General features: G+C 29.3%; 1 protein-coding gene across 1 annotated transcript in view; it reads left to right on the top strand.

Moving 5' to 3' along the window:
- The window catches only part of LOC107444454 (cell adhesion molecule Dscam1), a 54,843-nt gene that overhangs the window by 28,018 nt on the left and 8,681 nt on the right, over positions 1-18,144 (top strand). Inside the window, exons 3-11 of the mRNA XM_043046326.2 lie at positions 3,169-3,288; positions 5,226-5,390; positions 6,025-6,163; positions 8,487-8,635; positions 8,885-9,016; positions 10,261-10,425; positions 12,034-12,104; positions 12,841-13,078; positions 15,582-15,680. Coding sequence (XP_042902260.1) covers positions 3,169-3,288; positions 5,226-5,390; positions 6,025-6,163; positions 8,487-8,635; positions 8,885-9,016; positions 10,261-10,425; positions 12,034-12,104; positions 12,841-13,078; positions 15,582-15,680 — 1,278 coding nt within the window. The remainder of the gene's footprint in view (positions 1-3,168; positions 3,289-5,225; positions 5,391-6,024; positions 6,164-8,486; positions 8,636-8,884; positions 9,017-10,260; positions 10,426-12,033; positions 12,105-12,840; positions 13,079-15,581; positions 15,681-18,144) is intronic.

The following is an 18,144-nucleotide window of genomic DNA, read 5'->3' as shown; positions in this document are numbered from 1 at the left end:
GAAAACGCAATGCCTCAGGGCTCTTAATGACTTTTACAATGGCCGGAAATTGTTGATCATCTAATTGTCTTCGTTAAATGGCGAGAGGACACGAGCCGCGGTTAATAACACCAGGAATTGTCCCTCCTCCCATACACTGCAACCAATTTTTTGTTGAACTTCTTAGTGGAAATGGGTGCATTCTTCACGTAGTACATGAGATAATAGTATTTTTTTCATTTTTCATTTATTTATTTACTCACTCCACAAATGTTTCTTTAAAAAAAAAACTTTAAGGCATTCATTGTCATGATCCAATTGTTTGACCTGTCTTTGTACCATTTATAAGAAAGCGTTCAATTCACGCACGATATCACCAAGCGCTGTTCTTCGATGTAACTGTAGAACACTCTCAGAAATATCGATGCAACGTTGAACCATAATATTTTTCCTTGAACAATAATATTGTGAACACTTGCTGCAATCTTAAAAAGATGTTAAATAGAACCATATTTCCGTTTCAGTTGAAAGATAATATCGTATTGTATTTTGTATTACTAATAATATTTGCTTTGCGGCTATCAATATTAAACTCCACATTCTTGTAATTGTAAACCTAACTCAGAAGACATGGGAATAGCAGGATTCGGCATTTATACTAGATTGCTGATGGTTGATGTATGTAGTTTAACAGATATGAGATATGTCTTTATTTTGTATCAGTATATCATTTTACTTAAAAACAGCTGTTATGTCTAAGCTGACCAGACGATCTCAAATTTTGAGGACAGTCCTCGAATTTCAATAGTAGTCCTCAAAAACTTTAAAACTTTTGAAGACAGAAATTTTTTTTAATTTTTTATAATTATCCTCGAATTGTCCAAAAACATATCTTCGTTTTTTGTATGCAGTAAAATAAAAATAAAAAACCAGAAATTATGCATAGTTTACTAAACAAAATAATTTTGTCTGACGGAGAATACTATGGAAAAGCAAAAAAGTTCCATGCTAAAACTAGTTTATGGAAACTCCATTTTTATCTGAAAATAATTTGAGAAAAAATAAGTAAATTGATAATCATAAACTCTTTAATTTATAAGAGTTAAGCAAATGCAGAATATCATATAATATATCAAAACTGCTTTGTAATAATATCAAGCCTCATGGCTCTAATCTAATATGAATTATAAATTTTAAAAGGAAAGAAAGCTTGGTTGAGCATGAAATTAATATTTTCCATAAATATACGATTGATTTTCCTCGAATCGTAAATTTTTTGAGGATGCTCCTCCAATTTGTCCACAAATCATGGTTTCGAAATCTAGTCACCTCAGTTATGACCTAATCTTAATTTATTCAGAACTATTACTAAATATTTTTATTTCCCACAGCTATTAGGGAATCAATGTAATTTGCGAAAAAAATTAAGACTAATGGTCAATTTTTTACAAATTCTATTACTGTAGTTTTAACTTTCATTATTCCATCTGAAACGCAAATTCATTTTCGGTATTTTTCTTAAAAAGCAAAATTATCCTAAGCAAGGAAGAGTCAATATACTCAATAATTAAATGTTTTTTTTTTACAAAACGCGTCAATGCTTAGCTAGTAAATCATTTCTGAAACGGAAGAGGATGCGCGTAAATTATGAAACATATATCATTGAGTTACCTTAATAATAACAATAAACATATCAGGATAACTTAGGGAACAAAACAATGGCCAGTTAGCTAATGACTCTAACGAGTATTGCCTTAACTGCCATTTGACTTATTGGAATGGGATTACAAAAAATCACATCAAAATAACTGAAGAGGATACAATCCACGTACGTAAAGCTTATTCAGTGGAGTTTTATGAGTTATGTTCCGAAAATGAATGGTATTATGATGATCATAAACATGCCATTTTGTTGTTGGAAAATAGAACATGAGAGAATGGCTAACGAGAAATAGAATGGATCTTTTAAAATTTGTTGATGCGTTTATTTCTTTTTGGTGGATTGTGTGATAACAAGAACAAAATTAGTAATATCTCTGAATTTGAACTGTCCTCCAATTTACTTTTTTTTATTTGAACTTTTTGAAGTTCAATTAAAAGTTTTGAGAGCTCTCATACGAGACTTTTAGTTTCAAAACATGAAAAACCACACAGAAGCATTTGAATTTGGATGAATATTTGTGAAGAAAATCGAGGTCTAAGAATGTTTTAAAAAAACCTTACCTTATCAAAATACATTTAATGTTTATGCCAATTAAAAAGATATTTTGAATCGAACAAGTTTTGTACATTTGACTTTTTCTCACTGAAAAAAGCATATAAACAAAAAAGTACAACATTTGGTTTCGTTATAAATAAATAAGAATGATTACTAATTGTTCAGAAAAGCTCAGCCAAATTAAATACGAGTAAGTAGACATGGGATACTTCTTTAACTTTCTATCTCACAGATGCTTTCTTCAACAGGTAATAATTTTATTATTATATAAAGAAAGGCGATGCTGGCTCAGGGGATAGAGCACTCTCTTCCCAATGAGGTGATTCGGGTTCGATTCCCAGCTAAGGCTGATCGATAGGAATTCCGCACCAAACTCGCACCGACCACAGTGCTCATGTAAATTATCCTCAAAGGTAGACAGATCATGGGTTAGTTTCCTCTCGCCGTCAGGCTTACCGTGAAGTTCACTACGAATGTGAATTTCTCCCGATATTTGATCTAGGTGTTCCCTTGTCTTCTGGATTGGTTTCAAAATTACAAGGCTACGTAGTGGAACAATATTGGTAGTCATTAACTCAAAATTGGGTAGCCTGTTCATCGACGGTTATAAAAAAAATATTAAATAATGAGAAAGAAGCTACCTTTGCAGACTAATTTTTACTGCGTAGGGGACAGAAGGGAGAAGTCAAAGTGCATAGCCAATTTGTATTTATTCAACTAATTTGTATGGAGAACCTGCGACACATATTAAACTACTTTAATTGAAGACATTATTTTATGGGAGATATACAGATAATAGGAAAAAAAGTTGCAAGACATTACTTGATTTCACAATAACTAACTTTCAGTGCTTAGTGAGGTTTCTGAAATTTATTCAATGTGTCTTAAATTTTGTACGAATGGTATGCATTTTTAATTTACCTTAATTATCATTTTTAATTACCAGAAAATAATGTTTTGAATACTTTCAGAATTCCCAGTATGGAAAATTCTACCGGAGGATAAAGAGGTGGTATATGGAAACGATGTTGCTATAGATTGCTCTGGCACTGGCGTTCCTCTACCAAAGGTTACATGGAGAAAAATTCTAAGTATGCTACTTAATATTTATAATTGAAATATGATATTCGCAACATCAATGAAAAGTAATCCGCTACATAAGTGAAAATAAAATATAATCTAGCGCAACGTAAAATCTATTAAGTGAAGAAAGGGGAAATTTACACACGTTGCCATTTTTTTACCACAATTTTAGTTCTTTTTTTTAAGTGTATTTTAAAAAATAAAGAAGAGTGAATTTGCAAAAAAATTATAGAATAACAAGTTTACGAATAGGGCCTCTTTTACATTTTACACAGCAGCACTGAATATGCCAAAAATAACACAACTAAATATATATTAAATTACTTTTGTTTTCCAATGCTATCATATAGGCCATCATAGATGGATTCAGATAAAAAAAAAAGTACGATTCTGGGTGTCATTATTTTCTAGGAAGTTAGGCTAACTATAGTAGCCCCTCTACTAAGTTAATGTGGTAGAAGAGATCTGTAAAAAATTAAGAATAGCATCACTTGTCTCAATTTCATTTTACTAAACACAAAATAGCCTGTTTTAGGCTATTTTACCATTTCTTAATATTAAGCTGAAACACTTTTAAAGTATTGTTTATTCAATTTCCATTTGCAATAAGTCAAAATCCAAAAAGAAAATATAGTTACACAATGTAATTCTATAGTATAAAATTGCAGCACGACGAATTAAGGTACTTGCCTACGTTGAAGCATTATATTGAAGTATTATATTATTATATAAGACATTAGAGGTTTGCCAAACTCTGGAATATGCCATTTGGCAGATATCGATTCTAAAGCATGTTCTAAAGATAGAATCTTGTTTTAAAAATATCAAATTTTACGCTCATAAATTTTTATTTAATAACCGTAGAGATTTTTCACTGTATATTTTGAAACATTTTATGCGGATTTCTACTATTTAAACAATTTAACAAGCTAATCACTCAAAACATTGTAAAAGTTTATTCATTAACTTAAACTGATGTATTCAATTTGTGAATTTAGTTTACTACCTTTGATGATATGAGGAATTCACTTGCTTCTTAACATTATGAAACATTTGAATATTTTTATAATAATAGTTGGGTAAGTGTTTTGTTTAATATTTCCAAAATTGCGATGTGTTCGTCTATTTTCCTGATTAAATTCTTACTTCACTCAGAAAGGATGTCAAAATGAACTTTTCGCTAATTCTTATTTAAAATTTATGTAAAAATTAGAAATAATTTTTTTTTATTGCTATAGAACCTTTTGAACACGATTTACAACGTTCAAAGAATATTTTACCAAAATTTGAAATCGATAATAAATCTAATCCAAGAAAATAATGTGCAAAAAAATAAAAAAATAAAACAAAAATTAATTTTTTAAAAAAACTATTTTTTATTGAAGTTTATGTTTTTAAAAAAAAAAAAAACTTGCTTTTTCTTACTAAATTAAAAATATATATTATTCGCACAAGTGAATTAAGGCTATTTTTTTCCTTTGAAGAATTCACCGAATGTAACTGTTGTTTCTATGTTTACTTAAATCATTGAGGAAAACTAAAATTAATTGTTAGAAATTATTTTACTTAACACAAATAGCAGTGCCATCTAGTAGTGCTTCTGTAACACTCAAATTGAAATTATAATAATAAAAACTAAAACAAAAAATTTTAGAGAAAAAAAATTCTGGGGATAAGAATTATAATTTATTTGTGAACTTTACATTTGTTGTTCGTAAATGTAATCAAATAATTTAATAATGGCATTGCAAAAATTATTTTTTTTAAAATTATTGTATGAAAATTATTTTTATAGCAAAATAGGAAAATGCATAGGAAGACTTGAATTCCATCCTATATTAATGCCATATTAATTTAAATAAATTATATTTTTAAAAATTTGGGTAAATATCGAAAAATATTTGTGTTAATGCAGAAGAGAAAGAAAATTTTAAATTATTTGCAGATTCTGAGCCTTCATCTCTTCTCAACAGAGGTCACCACCGCCAATTGAATAATGGAAGTTTAATCTTGATGGATGTTCAAATTGAAGATGGAGGTGAATACGAATGTATTGTATCAAATGGAATCGGAGAAGATTTAAAAAAAACAGTGTCTGTCAAAATAAACGGTAATTATTTAATCAGTATATTACTTCAATATAATTAACGGAAAAAAAATTTTCACATTCGCCGTTTTTTGTGTGAAAAAGAAAGATAATAAAAATAAATTTTAAGATAATCGAAAGAAAATAGAGAATTAAAAAAATAAAATTGCAGAAGAAGTTTGAAAATTTAAAATGTTTAAAGACATGTTAATATAAAAACCTACTTATAAAATTATTTATTCATATCTATAATAGTTATTGAATATTTATAAAATCTTATGATCAAAGAGGAGATGAATCCACTACATTCTTAAAATATCTTAATATTTTGTGAAAAAATACATTTAAAGTTTCTTTATTTAATGTTCATAATATATATCAAAGTATGAAAAAATATTTCAAATGGTACATGAAAACTGAATATGCCATTCCTCACAATAAAGATAAGTGAAACAAACAATATATTCTGTATTTTCTACATTTTAGCTCTATTTATTTTAGCTTTACATTAATTTGACAGCATTTAATGTATATTTTACTAAAATTTTGATTTAGCATGACTTAATAAATTAAACAAAAAATGACATGAAAAATTCATGATAAGATAGTTTGTTTTTACATTTAATCATTGTAAACATTATTTTTTTTTATTCCACAGTTCCTCCTCAATTCCATGAAACACATCAAGTACAAAATGTGAGAAGTGGTCATTCCGCAATACTCCGATGTGACGTTTTTGGAGACATTCCCATAACTATTCTATGGTCGAAGGAATATATGGACAAAAAAGACAGTAGGTAGGAGATAAAGTATACAGCAAAGCTAAATACATAAAGCGTTTTTAAAAAAAAGTTTTGACATTTTTAAATAATTGCATTTCTTTCTATTTTTTAATTTAGTTGTGATAAATTTCTTTTGTTACTTAAGGTTTCGAACTTTAAGCTTCCCTCTATTAAAAGATAAAAACTTCATTGACTTCAAAATTTGCAGATGGAAATAAAAGTTGACATATTTCAGGCTCTCAAAAATGGACACCCATTCGAAATCTAAAAATACGACTCTTTTAAAATTTGATTTTTTAGAAACTATTCAACCGTTTTTGCTCAGATTTTGTATTTACCAATTAAAATTAAATTCTTAAAAATGATATAAAAAATTTTAACAATTCAAAATTTTTTCGACTCTTATTAAATAAAATAAAATATATGAAATATTTGCTAAAAGTAAATTTTTTGCATGCAATTATTTGCGGATAAACAAACTCTATAATTGTGGGAAATAATGTTTCAATTCTCTTAAATTTTTTCAATTCACTTAAAAATTCGCTTTTCGAAATGCGCACGAAGTAAAATTTACATTAAGGGTTTCAAACTTTGAATCATTCTCCTGACCAAACTGTGGGGACCATACTTCCCATATCGCGGCTTATTAAGAGGGTCAGAAATCCGAATCTATCGAAAAAAAGATATGTTTATTCAGAGAAAGTACGTTTTTATGTCTGATTTCGTAACATTGTATTTTTGTTAATTAAACTAAAATATGTCTAAATTAGTCAAATATTTTTAATAACCTTGTAACAAGAAAATGATTAAGGTTACAAGAGAAAAATTTTTGAAGCAAATTCTTGTAACAGAGCAAATATTTTTGCTCAAAAGATCTAGTTTTTATCATATATATATATATATTCAATAGATGGTGCTTAAGATTGTAAGCCTGTAAATCAAAAAAAAAAAGAAAGAAAAAAAATTTAATTTTTTCATAATCTTTTAATGAATAAAAACCACAATGCCATATCAAATGCCATCGGTCACAATTACGTGCCGTAATAGGAGATGTTTGAATTTTTGATTTCAAGAGAAATTCTAAAGAAAATATAAATGAAGCATTGGTTGGGACTTGACTCAACTGGGTTACATTTGCAATACTAATATTGCGAATAGGTTGGTGCTGTATTAGTTAATTAGATTATTTATAGTTTTTGCGGTAAAAGTCAAAAATGGCAGTTTCGCTTCATGAGCCTGAATTAAACAACAGATTCCTTGTTGTAAATAACAGGTTCGTTGCTTAGATAACCTACATTTTACTTTATAAATAAATTGAAGGGCAAAATCTTGTATCGTTGTGATAGAAAAATAATTCGCCAAATACTAACAAGGGAAACTAGGGAAGTGTGACTCGCCAATTTTGAAGTAAACTAGTAGGATGTATGCCATGTGAGGAATAATTTTAGGGGGCAACATTCGCTTCGGCCCATAGAAGGTCCTGTGAGAGATAAAAAATAATTCAATATACAGAAAAATCGGTATTTTATTACTTCAATGCAGATTAGTAGTTATTGTAATTATCTCATACTCCAATTAATTTTTTGGTACTTTCACGTACTATAATGCATATTTATTGCCAAAATTGATTTCGAAAATTTTATATACCTGTAGTTTATCAGAAAAACCTGTTAAGTTAATTTTAAAAAAAAATTGACATCAAATTTTTTTTATTTTTTTTTTTCAAAAAATTTTCCAAATTAATTGTCGTATGTAATTGCAAATCAATTCATTAATTAATAATTTATTAATATGAATCAATTAATAATTACTTAATAATTATCTATTAATTAACTATTAATTAATTATTAATTAATTGTTAATTAATTATTAATTACTTAAACAATTAATTACAAATTAATTGGAGTATGAGACAATTACAGTAACCAATAGTCTGCATTGAAGTAATAAAATACTGAGTTTTCTATGTATTGAATTATTTTTTATCTCTCACAGGAACTTCAATGGGCCGAAACGAATGTTGCCCCCTAAAATTATTCCTCATAAGGCATACATCCCACTAGTTTATTTCAAAATTGGCGAGTCACACTTTCCTAGTTTCCCTTGTAAGTATAAATTAGAAGAAATGCCAGTAGTGTTGTCTTTAAAGTTTAAGTTTCTGGTCCTGGATTAGGATATAGTAAGCTGTTTTTCGTTTCAACAAAAGCTATGTAAAATTTTAGCTATGTGTTTTTTTTTTCTTCATAATTTTAGAAGATAATTTTCATAAGTTTTCTAGAATATTTTCATTTTTACAGCTTGATCGATTTTTAAAGGTACTAAAATTTATTCTTTTTAGATACAAAATTCAAGAGACACCTATTCCGAATGGGCTACTTTCCGAGTTGTTCATTTCCAGAATTGTCCGAGAAGATGCAGGGCTTTATATATGCACTGCGACTAACAATTTTGGCAAAGAACAGAAAACCATAAAACTAGTTGTTTTAGGTAAGAATAATCCGAAATTTAAAGAACTAAAAATAATTTTTTAAACTTTTAACAGTTTCAGAATAATTAGAATAGTTAAGATTGTAAACTTAACTATTCTAAAAAAGATTCTTCATTGATTCGGAAGCACGAATTCGATGAATTCGTGCTTCGTTATTAATTTCTAGAATTGTGCTCCTTTGCAAAAAATTGTGAGTTCTGATAAAATTGTGTTAAACTACGTCTAATATATCGCATTTATTTTTCCAGAGCCACCAGCTTCCCCATTTGATGTCGTCGTACGGCAAATTGAAAGATCAGAAGCTACCATACAATGGAAAACGCCATATGCTGGCAACAGTCCCATTAAAAATTACATCATACAATACTGGCGAGATACGGGTAATTTTTTAAAAAAAATTGCATTGGATTATGTTGTTCGAAATGTACTTTCTATTTCATTTAATTGTTTTAACCATTTAATTGTTCTAAATGTACTTTCTAAGAAGCATTGAAATTAATTTAAATCAAATTGCAATGTATATAAATAGACTGAAATGCCTATAAATCATAAATTTTGCTGGTTATATATATGTTCAGAAATTCCTTCTAATAATAGTTCAACTTACACAATACTAAGCTGGTTTAAAAAGTATAAGTTTCCATGAAGTGAGCAAAGCGATCTAAAATGAACTCTAAAATGAGTTCTAGGTGTTGATAAGCGCAGTGAGCAAGGAGTGAGACACCCTAGCAATTTAACCAATTCTTATACTAAAATTATTATTTAATTAAGGTGAAAAACTCATAATTGCAACTGCCATTAAATAACCCTGCACAAATTATAACCTTTTACGTTGTGCTCCAACAATGTTGTTCATCCTGTATGTACAAAAACAGGATTGGTCCAAATGAGTACCAAACTTGGACATTCTTGTGACTAGGGAAATGCACTGTAAAAATTTTCATTCTAAAATTATGGTAAAATAACTGGCAGCTGTCTGTCCATCCAATTAACCATAAAGTTTATGGTAACGAACATTTTTTTCCTTAATGGTTTTGAAACCATTTACAACTAGCATTTTCAAAAAACGCAAAAAAGAAACATATTATTTAGCTAGACATAGGAGCTCAACTTTTCGGAGGATTGGAGAGTGCCGGATACTGGAAATTCTTCATGCGTTGAAACGAATGAAGAAAATATTGTGGTGTTAACACTAGGACTCGAACTCCAGTTCTGCCGGTCATGAGAGTGACAGATAAGCCCACTCGGCTATGATATATACTCAGTTGCAAAGAACTAAGTAGCTTTATTAGGTGGTTCTAGTTGGTGCGATAAAATTCTGGTTGTTTAACCTTATTAAGTGAAAGCAGTTAATAAACAGTTTTTCTCAAACTTTACAATTTGATTACCATTTTATTTATGGTTATTTGACTGTTGTGAATAAATATGGTAAAATAACCATTCAATAAATTGTTATTTAATCATTTTTTCCGAGAAATTTCTAACAGTGCGCCAAATGGAAAAACTTCGGTGGAAGATGCATAAAATCGCTTTGATGACTTCTAGAAATTTAGAAAAATTCTCCATAATAGATATTTGTTGCTAATTCGATGATAATTAATTTAAATTATTTATTTTTATCCAGGTTCCCCACCTAAACTTCTAGAGGAATTAGTGAGCAGCGAAAAAAATTCGCACGTTTTAAGGGGTCTCAGACCAGGAATGTCGTACTTGGTAAGAGTCATAGCCGAAAACGAATTTGGTTCCAGCAGCCCTTCCGTTCCTTTTCGCTTTTCAACTGCAGAAGATGGTGAGTTGAATCCTGAATTTTCTTTTGTATCAATCTTCTTTTTTCATTGTATTCCGTAATCACTGCTCTCAACTTGCATGCTCTTAGAATCTCTCTATAAAATTAAGTGAAAAATCTATATACAATAGGAGACGCAAAGTAAAATTTAAGCAAAGAAATATTTTTTTTTTGTATCAAAGCCAGACGAATCGTTTGGGAGGAAGGTGGGTTGCTTGTGGTAGGAACTATGAGAACCTTCCAGTTTATCGAGACAATAAAACTGGTTTTGAAGATTTTTATTACAGCTGCATCAATAATTATTTTTCAGATTTTAAAAATGTTTTTGTTAACGTTAACGCTTCCTCACACAAATATTAATTTGTGGCTTCAATTTTGATAAAAACTTTAAGAATATATGCTAATCGGGGGTATCCCATAAGCTAACCAGATCAGCTTCACGCTCTTAAAATTATTGACTAAGGCTGAACCAAATTATATCCTTTAAATTAGCTGTAATCTTAGTAATATGTCAAGTTTAAAGAGTAGGGTAACTTAGAAATTTGTCTTCCGGGGCTTAATACCGTTCAAACCTATTAGATACACTGATTAATTTCAAAAATGCGTTTTTTATTATATTTAATTCATTCAAAAATGAGTATTTATTATAAGACTGTTAAATAGTAGCAAATGAGTATTCCTCTTTCTGAGAAAGTATTTACGATATAATGCGACTAAATTAGTTTTCGTACACATGATAATTAGAATGTAGAGTTGAATAAGCGTCATAAGAGCTAAAAATGATTATTCTGATACAAGTTTAAAAATTCAAAGTGGAGAAATTAAATGGGGTTTTAAAAATGACCCAAAAACATAATAAAAAAAGAAAGAAAGAAACATCATTAGGGTACTGCAAAGCCCGTGTTTACTTAAAAATAAAAATCACTTGCAATTTATTTTCCTCTCTGTTGTTGCAAGAGCATATTAATAAATTTATTTCTAACCGTTAATAAAAAACTGTACTGAGTTCATTTTTATGATAACCATATGGTGTTCAAATAAATTAATTAAAAAAAGGTATAAAAATTTATATTTTTTTATTAAAATTAAAATTATGTTTGAATATTGAGTTTCGGCGTTCTTTGAAGTACGATTGTTTAGGGGTGTCCGCGCTTTAGTTGCAATTCCTAGCCATGAAGAAACAAACTACTTCCAGAAGAAAATTGCGTATTTTTTTAACTTGATTAGATGATTATGTTCAACTGAATATGATGTAACTCAAAACGTTTTGCAGCAAATTTGTACAACATTACGTAAGCTGCAGTAGTGCATATTCCCTTCAAAAAGTTTAAAATATCTAATCTATAAACTAATTTACAATTTTTTTAACTAAATTACGTGATAGTTGGTGGTTTAATGTTTCTAAAAACGAAACAGAGACTTGCTTTTTAATTAAAATTTTTATAATCCTTTAAATACCTCGTCTTCGAAATTTTATATGCAAATTTTATAATGTAGTATGATTTTATCTCCTTCTACAAGTTCAATTTTTATTGCAAATTATTGTAAAACCGTGACAGTGTTTTTTTTTTTTAAATTTATTATGATATATTTCCAAGCTAACTCTTGCAGCTCCTTCAGGATATCCGACCGATCTTAGTGTCTTTTCCAGTGGTCGGCATGAGCTTATAGTCCGATGGAAGGTAAGTTGAACAATTTAAATGAATATTAAATGAAAAGCTCTTTAGCTTATTCTCATTAATTCTCCCCTCCCCCCCCCCAAAAAAAAAAAAACTAAGTTGCGGCTTAAATAACTATTTCATCTTATGACATTAAACAAGTACCTTTAATCATGTGTTGTTTTTTTTTATCAGGCATCATCACCTGATAAAAGGAATAATACTATTCAAAGGTACATAAGCTTGGTCTGCAAAATGATCATTTGCTCCTTGCACATGCAAAGAAACACGTTTAATAACCATCTAACTAAGCAAATTGCAGACCTTAATGTTACTAAGCAATAAATTACATGTTTAATAATCACATTGTTAAGCAATGCTTATAAACCACATCACAAAGCATAACAACTCATATCGTTGTAATAAAATTTTTAAAAAAATACTTGTAGTACTTTCAATTATATGCCTTTTTTGAAAGGCACCAGTACTTGATCGATGGAATAGCTCTATTTAAGGGTATGATCTTGGTTTCCGGAGTCATCATTCTTTTGGTCCTTTGGTTCAAAGAAGCAACTGTAATACTATACATTTAAGCAAATTAAAGCTTACGCAAATTACGCGTTTAGTAACCACATTATTAAGCAAATTACAAAAACTTACAAATCACACCACAAAGCTCAGCAACGCATAATGTTTTAATTTAATTTTAGAGAGATCATTATTAGTATTCTCAATTTTGTTTCCTTTTTTTCTTCACCAGGCACCAGCACCTGATCAACGGAATGGTGCTATTCAAGGATATGAACTTGGTTACCGAAGTCATCATTCCTTTGGCCCCTACATTTTCAAAGAGGCACGTCTAGGTCCCGGAATGTTGCAAGAGTATGTGCTGGATGATCTACAGGAGGAAACTGAATACGAAGTTGTCATCAGAGCCTATAACAGTGCTGGCAAAGGACCAATATCGATGCCGGTGATAGGAAAAACGAAAGAAAAAGGTATTGCTCTTAAAGTTATTTAACTTTGCGATTTAAGAGATGGAATTAGCATCATTTTGAACAATTCAATTAAATAATAATTTCTCGGTAACTACACCATGAATAAATTGCGATGGAGTGCGGTCAATATGTCAACGTGCCTCGGCAAGAATGAGTTCACTACTAACTATAGCTTCCAATTTTTTAAAATGCTTCAGTTCTAAGTCGAAATTGCAGTTTTTGATTGTAGATCAGTGCGTGCAGCGCCATCTTCTGTTGGCAGTTCCACTCTTATAAGGAAAGGCATCATACATTTTTATAAATTTTGGGAGCAATATCAATAGCTTGTTGTGTCAATGCTTTATAATCATATTGTTGTAATATAATTATATTATTATTATATTGCGTATTGTTCCTTGTAGCAATGTCACTACAATGTGCTGAAGTTATTTCGAAATTTCAATTATTTTATATAACGTAATTTTGCAATTACTAGTCGAAACGTTGTCTATGGCTACCAAAAATAACAATATTTAACGAAATTTCACATGTAATACTATATTGAAATTAATTTTAATGTGATGTTTTCTTTTCTTCTAGAAAATTCACAATGGTGAGAAAATTGTTATATTTTTAATGAATAATTATATTTTCTGAAGTATACTTTGGTATTATTTTCACGAACATCAAAATTAAGCATTGTTTAAAATCCAACATAAATTATACTTCGATAATCTTGTACCTTTAAAGTACAGGTGCTGGAGCGTTTGTCGCTCATATTGCCCCTATCATGTCGTTGATCGCAATATTGTGGAGGCTTAGCTAACAGCTAACTGATGTAACAGCTGTTTGCAACAGCCATAAAGGTATCTTGATGGTTATTAGTGAGATTTTGTAAAGCGTTACCGTTTTCACCTTATTCTAAATTTTTTTAGCTTGTCGGCGTATGAGCAGAAAATTCGCTTAAAATCGCAGTGCCACTAAGAGTAGAAAAAAAGATTAGCTTTATGGTTGACACAAGACAACCGCTATGTAAAATCCCTCTATTTTTTAATTTATTTATTTATATATTTATTTATGTACTTATTTATTTATTTATTTATTCATCGCAGTTGGTTTGTTGTCGGCCTTCTGAGCCCAAGTCTGCGGGTTCGATCCCCGGCCCAGACACCGGATTCCTCAGCGGCAGAAAATCCTCAGCGGCCATGTCGTATGATTATGCAGCATGTAAAAGATCCCTGGAGTGCCTTATTGGCTCTTGGCATTTCCGGCAAAANATTTATTCAAAAGCTATGACTAATTCATTGGGAAATTTATATAAATGTTTGTAATAAATAAGAGAAAATTATATTTTTATTTATTTAGAAGCGACGGGTTAGTTTCAAAGGAGGACGGGTACATTGTTGGACAAGCCGTCCTTGGGGACGGGTAAAATTTCTGAGTTTTTTCGAGTCCTGCTATGGCTACCAAAAAATAACAGTATTTAACGAAATTTCACATTTAATGCTATGTTGAAATTAATTTTCAAAGATGATCACAATTATTTTGCAATTTGTTAATTTAGCAATACAGTACATCTATAACAATACAGTACATCTGTAGCAATACCGTGCATCTGTACAATACAGTACATCTACAACTCTATTTTTGTGTTGTTTGTTTCTGCACGTGCAATAAAATAATTCGAACGCTCAAAAAATAAGGTGATTCAAAAAAGGAAGAAAAAAAACGAAATAATATTTATTACTGTTTGACCGATTCTTAACACTGTCAATATCATCAGAAACAGAGTCAAAAAATTTAATGTGATGTTTTTTTTTTTCTTCTAGAAAATTCACAATGGTGAGAAAATTATTATATTTTCAATGAATAGTTATATTCTCTAAGTATACTTTGGTGTTATTTTCATGAACAATATAACATCAAAATTAAACATTGTTTAAAATCCAACATAAATTGCACTTCTATAATCTTGTACCTTTGAATAGCTGTTGGAGTGTTTGCCGCTCATATTGGCCCTATCATGTCGTTGATCGCAATATTGTGGAGGCTTAGCAAACAGCTGTCTGTTGTAACAGCTGTTTGCAACAGCCATAAAGGTATCTTGATGGTTATTAGTGAAATTTTGTAAAGTGTTGCCATTTTCACCTTATTCTAAATTTTTTTGAGCTTGACGGCGTATGAGCGAAAAATTCGCTACAAATCGCAGTGCCACTAAGACTAGAAAGAAAGATTAGCGTTAAGGTTGACACAAGACAAGGGCTATGTAAAATCTCTCTATTTTTTTAGTTACTTATATATTTATTTATTTATTCATTTTTTATAACATACTAAAATTTATGGCTTGTAATTTTAAAGTTGTATTTGTGCAGCGTAGTAGAAAAATTTTTTTTAAAGTAATTTTAGATCCTTTTTATAAAAACGAAAGAAAACTACGAATACTTAAACTAATTAATTTTTTTAAATTAAGTCTAGTTTTCTTGAAATTTACTTAAATGCTCCTCCGTTTTTATTTTAATTTCAGGAAATCTAGTTCCTCCCGTACTTTGGATAGAATCGAGTTCGGCGACAGCGATTACTCTAAAATGGTCTGGTAATGAGGATATCAGAAAAAGTGATTTGCGTAAGAAACCATTTTGATTAATTTTATTTATGTTTTATTTTATTTTATGAATTTAATAAGACATGAAGTAATATTTCAGGAATTCAATCCGATTTTAATTAGTTTTGGTACAAATTTGAGAGTTTTATTTTTTTACTGTTTATTGATGTTTAGATTTGAATGCCACAACGTTAATTGATATGACTATGTGAACTTTGTAGGACCGATGTAAGTTTCCTGTTTTAGATAAATCGCGTCCCAGGAATACCTAACAGACTTTCGGCTGTCTGATGCTTCATCCTGCTTGTTTATAACCATTAGCAATTTTTTAAAATATTTATCGTTAGGTTTAATCACTAATCATACATTTGTATTAAGAGTATTTTGTTAATAATTATTGAGTTTAACACTATTCCTCAGTAATTATCTAAATTACTAATCGTTAGAGTTATTAATCACTGCTCTTTAATTAGAGTAACTAATTATTAAATAGACTAACGCTTGATATAATTGTACAATTGACAAAAAGAAGGAAAACCCCGTAGGAAAACCGAGTGATTCCTAATGTACTGGACTGTTTCATGGTTCAAGTTAAACAATTAAGTCTAATAATTATGTATTGGTAAATAATAAGTAGGGTGACCTGGGGTAATTCCTGTTCAAAAAATGCAAACATCTATTTTGTGAAAAAACTATTCAAAATAGAATTTTAATATTTACTGGAAGTTTGAGGCTATATGAGATGAATCCCATGCTACCTTCTTTTGTTTTAAAATTTAATTAGAATTTAAAAGATTTTAAATTTTTAGTGATCAGCAATGATCTAACAATGTACACACATAAAATTAAGAAAGAAGCAAGGTAAGACAAACCAGAAATGGCGTAAATCAGAAAACATTTGTCTTGTATACAGTTAAAAACAAATTTTGTGATTACAGCTAAAGTATATTTTATAGTTGTTGCACTTAATAAATATGTACTGTTATTTAAGAAAAGACAATTAGCTATTTATTAGCTATTTTTAATACTATTCATAAAAAGAAATGGCAATGATCAGGAATTACCCCAGTGATCAATAATTACCCCATCTGTAGGGGACAACATTTGATATAGTTACCTGTAATCATTTATAATGTTTACAGAATGTGTGAAACAATTGAACAAAAGCTTACACTATTTTCATATTAAAGAGAAGGAAAGTAACTCAAAATATTTATTATTAAGAGAAAGAGGAGGATCTTTGCAGAAATGTGCACATTTCGAAACCCTTCTTTGAAATGGAAAATACAGAGAGCAGTTTAAAAGATACTTATTTTGTTAGATTAAACAAAAAACTATTATTAACTAAATGTAGTTNAACTGGCTTCAGTGGTACATGTTACTGCCATCTACCGGCAACTGCTTAAATTAAAACTTGAATACTTTCGGATTAATTTCATATGTTCTTTATTACCATATTCGTCTTCGTTTTTTTACTATAACTCTTCGAAACCCCGGAGTGAATTATGAATAACCCTGCAGTTTAAAAAATCGAATCTAAAAGCATGGTTTTTGAAGTTTTTTAAAGAGGTTTTTGTTTAGAGCATATGAAACTTAGTTATTTATTTAAAATAATAAGACATAAATGTTTAACGTTAATAAAATAAAATCTTTCGAAGCGAAACCTTTCGTAATATAAATAATATCTGCCATTGACCGTCTGTGACAATCTAAAAACATTTTATAACACGCAAGTAATTTGTGTACTTAGAATAGCTATACTTACTTCATACGTGATGTGGAAGTTAATAGCTTCGAAAACGCGGCTGGCTTGACTCATATCTTGGAATATTTCCACTTCTAAGAATAAATCGATCGAATGCCAATTACAGCTTTGGGTGCGACAAGTCACAATGAAAATGATTTAATGTCTTAGAATCTGAGGATTAATATATAGATGCTAAGTAATTTGAAAATGAATTTTTAGGCTTGAGATATAAACTTAATTATCATATTGGTAATTAAAAAAATATTTTCAATGAATTTTGTATATTCTAATGTACATGTTTTAACCAATTGTAAAAATATTGTAAATGTGAAACCAAAATGGATATAAAGGAGATATATTTCTCCTTGTTCTACAACTAAGGACTTAGTTCATCCATCTTTTTATTTCTTAAATATTTCAATTGCATGAAAGCGGTGTAAATTTATAAAATTTTCATATCAAATTGATGCCTGCTTTCTTCACAGAATTTGTGGCATTACAATTTTACTTTGAAATTCACCTAACTGTCAAAACAAATTATTATACCACAGAAAATTAATTAAAAATACTGAGAAATATATTATACTTATTTAACATTAACTTTTCTTAAACCATTAATTTAATTCATTTGAAAATATAACTGAAATGATTGTGAATTGAATGACACTAAGTTAAAAAAAAACATGCTGAGCCAAGCCATGGGCTCTATAGAATCATATTAGTAACTGAATAAAACAG

The sequence above is a fragment of the Parasteatoda tepidariorum genome, chromosome 8 (genome assembly GCF_043381705.1).
Source record: "Parasteatoda tepidariorum isolate YZ-2023 chromosome 8, CAS_Ptep_4.0, whole genome shotgun sequence".
NCBI lineage: Eukaryota > Metazoa > Arthropoda > Arachnida > Araneae > Theridiidae > Parasteatoda > Parasteatoda tepidariorum.
The sequence above is the reverse complement of the archived record's forward strand: the minus strand, read 5'-3'. Positions and strand labels throughout refer to the sequence as shown.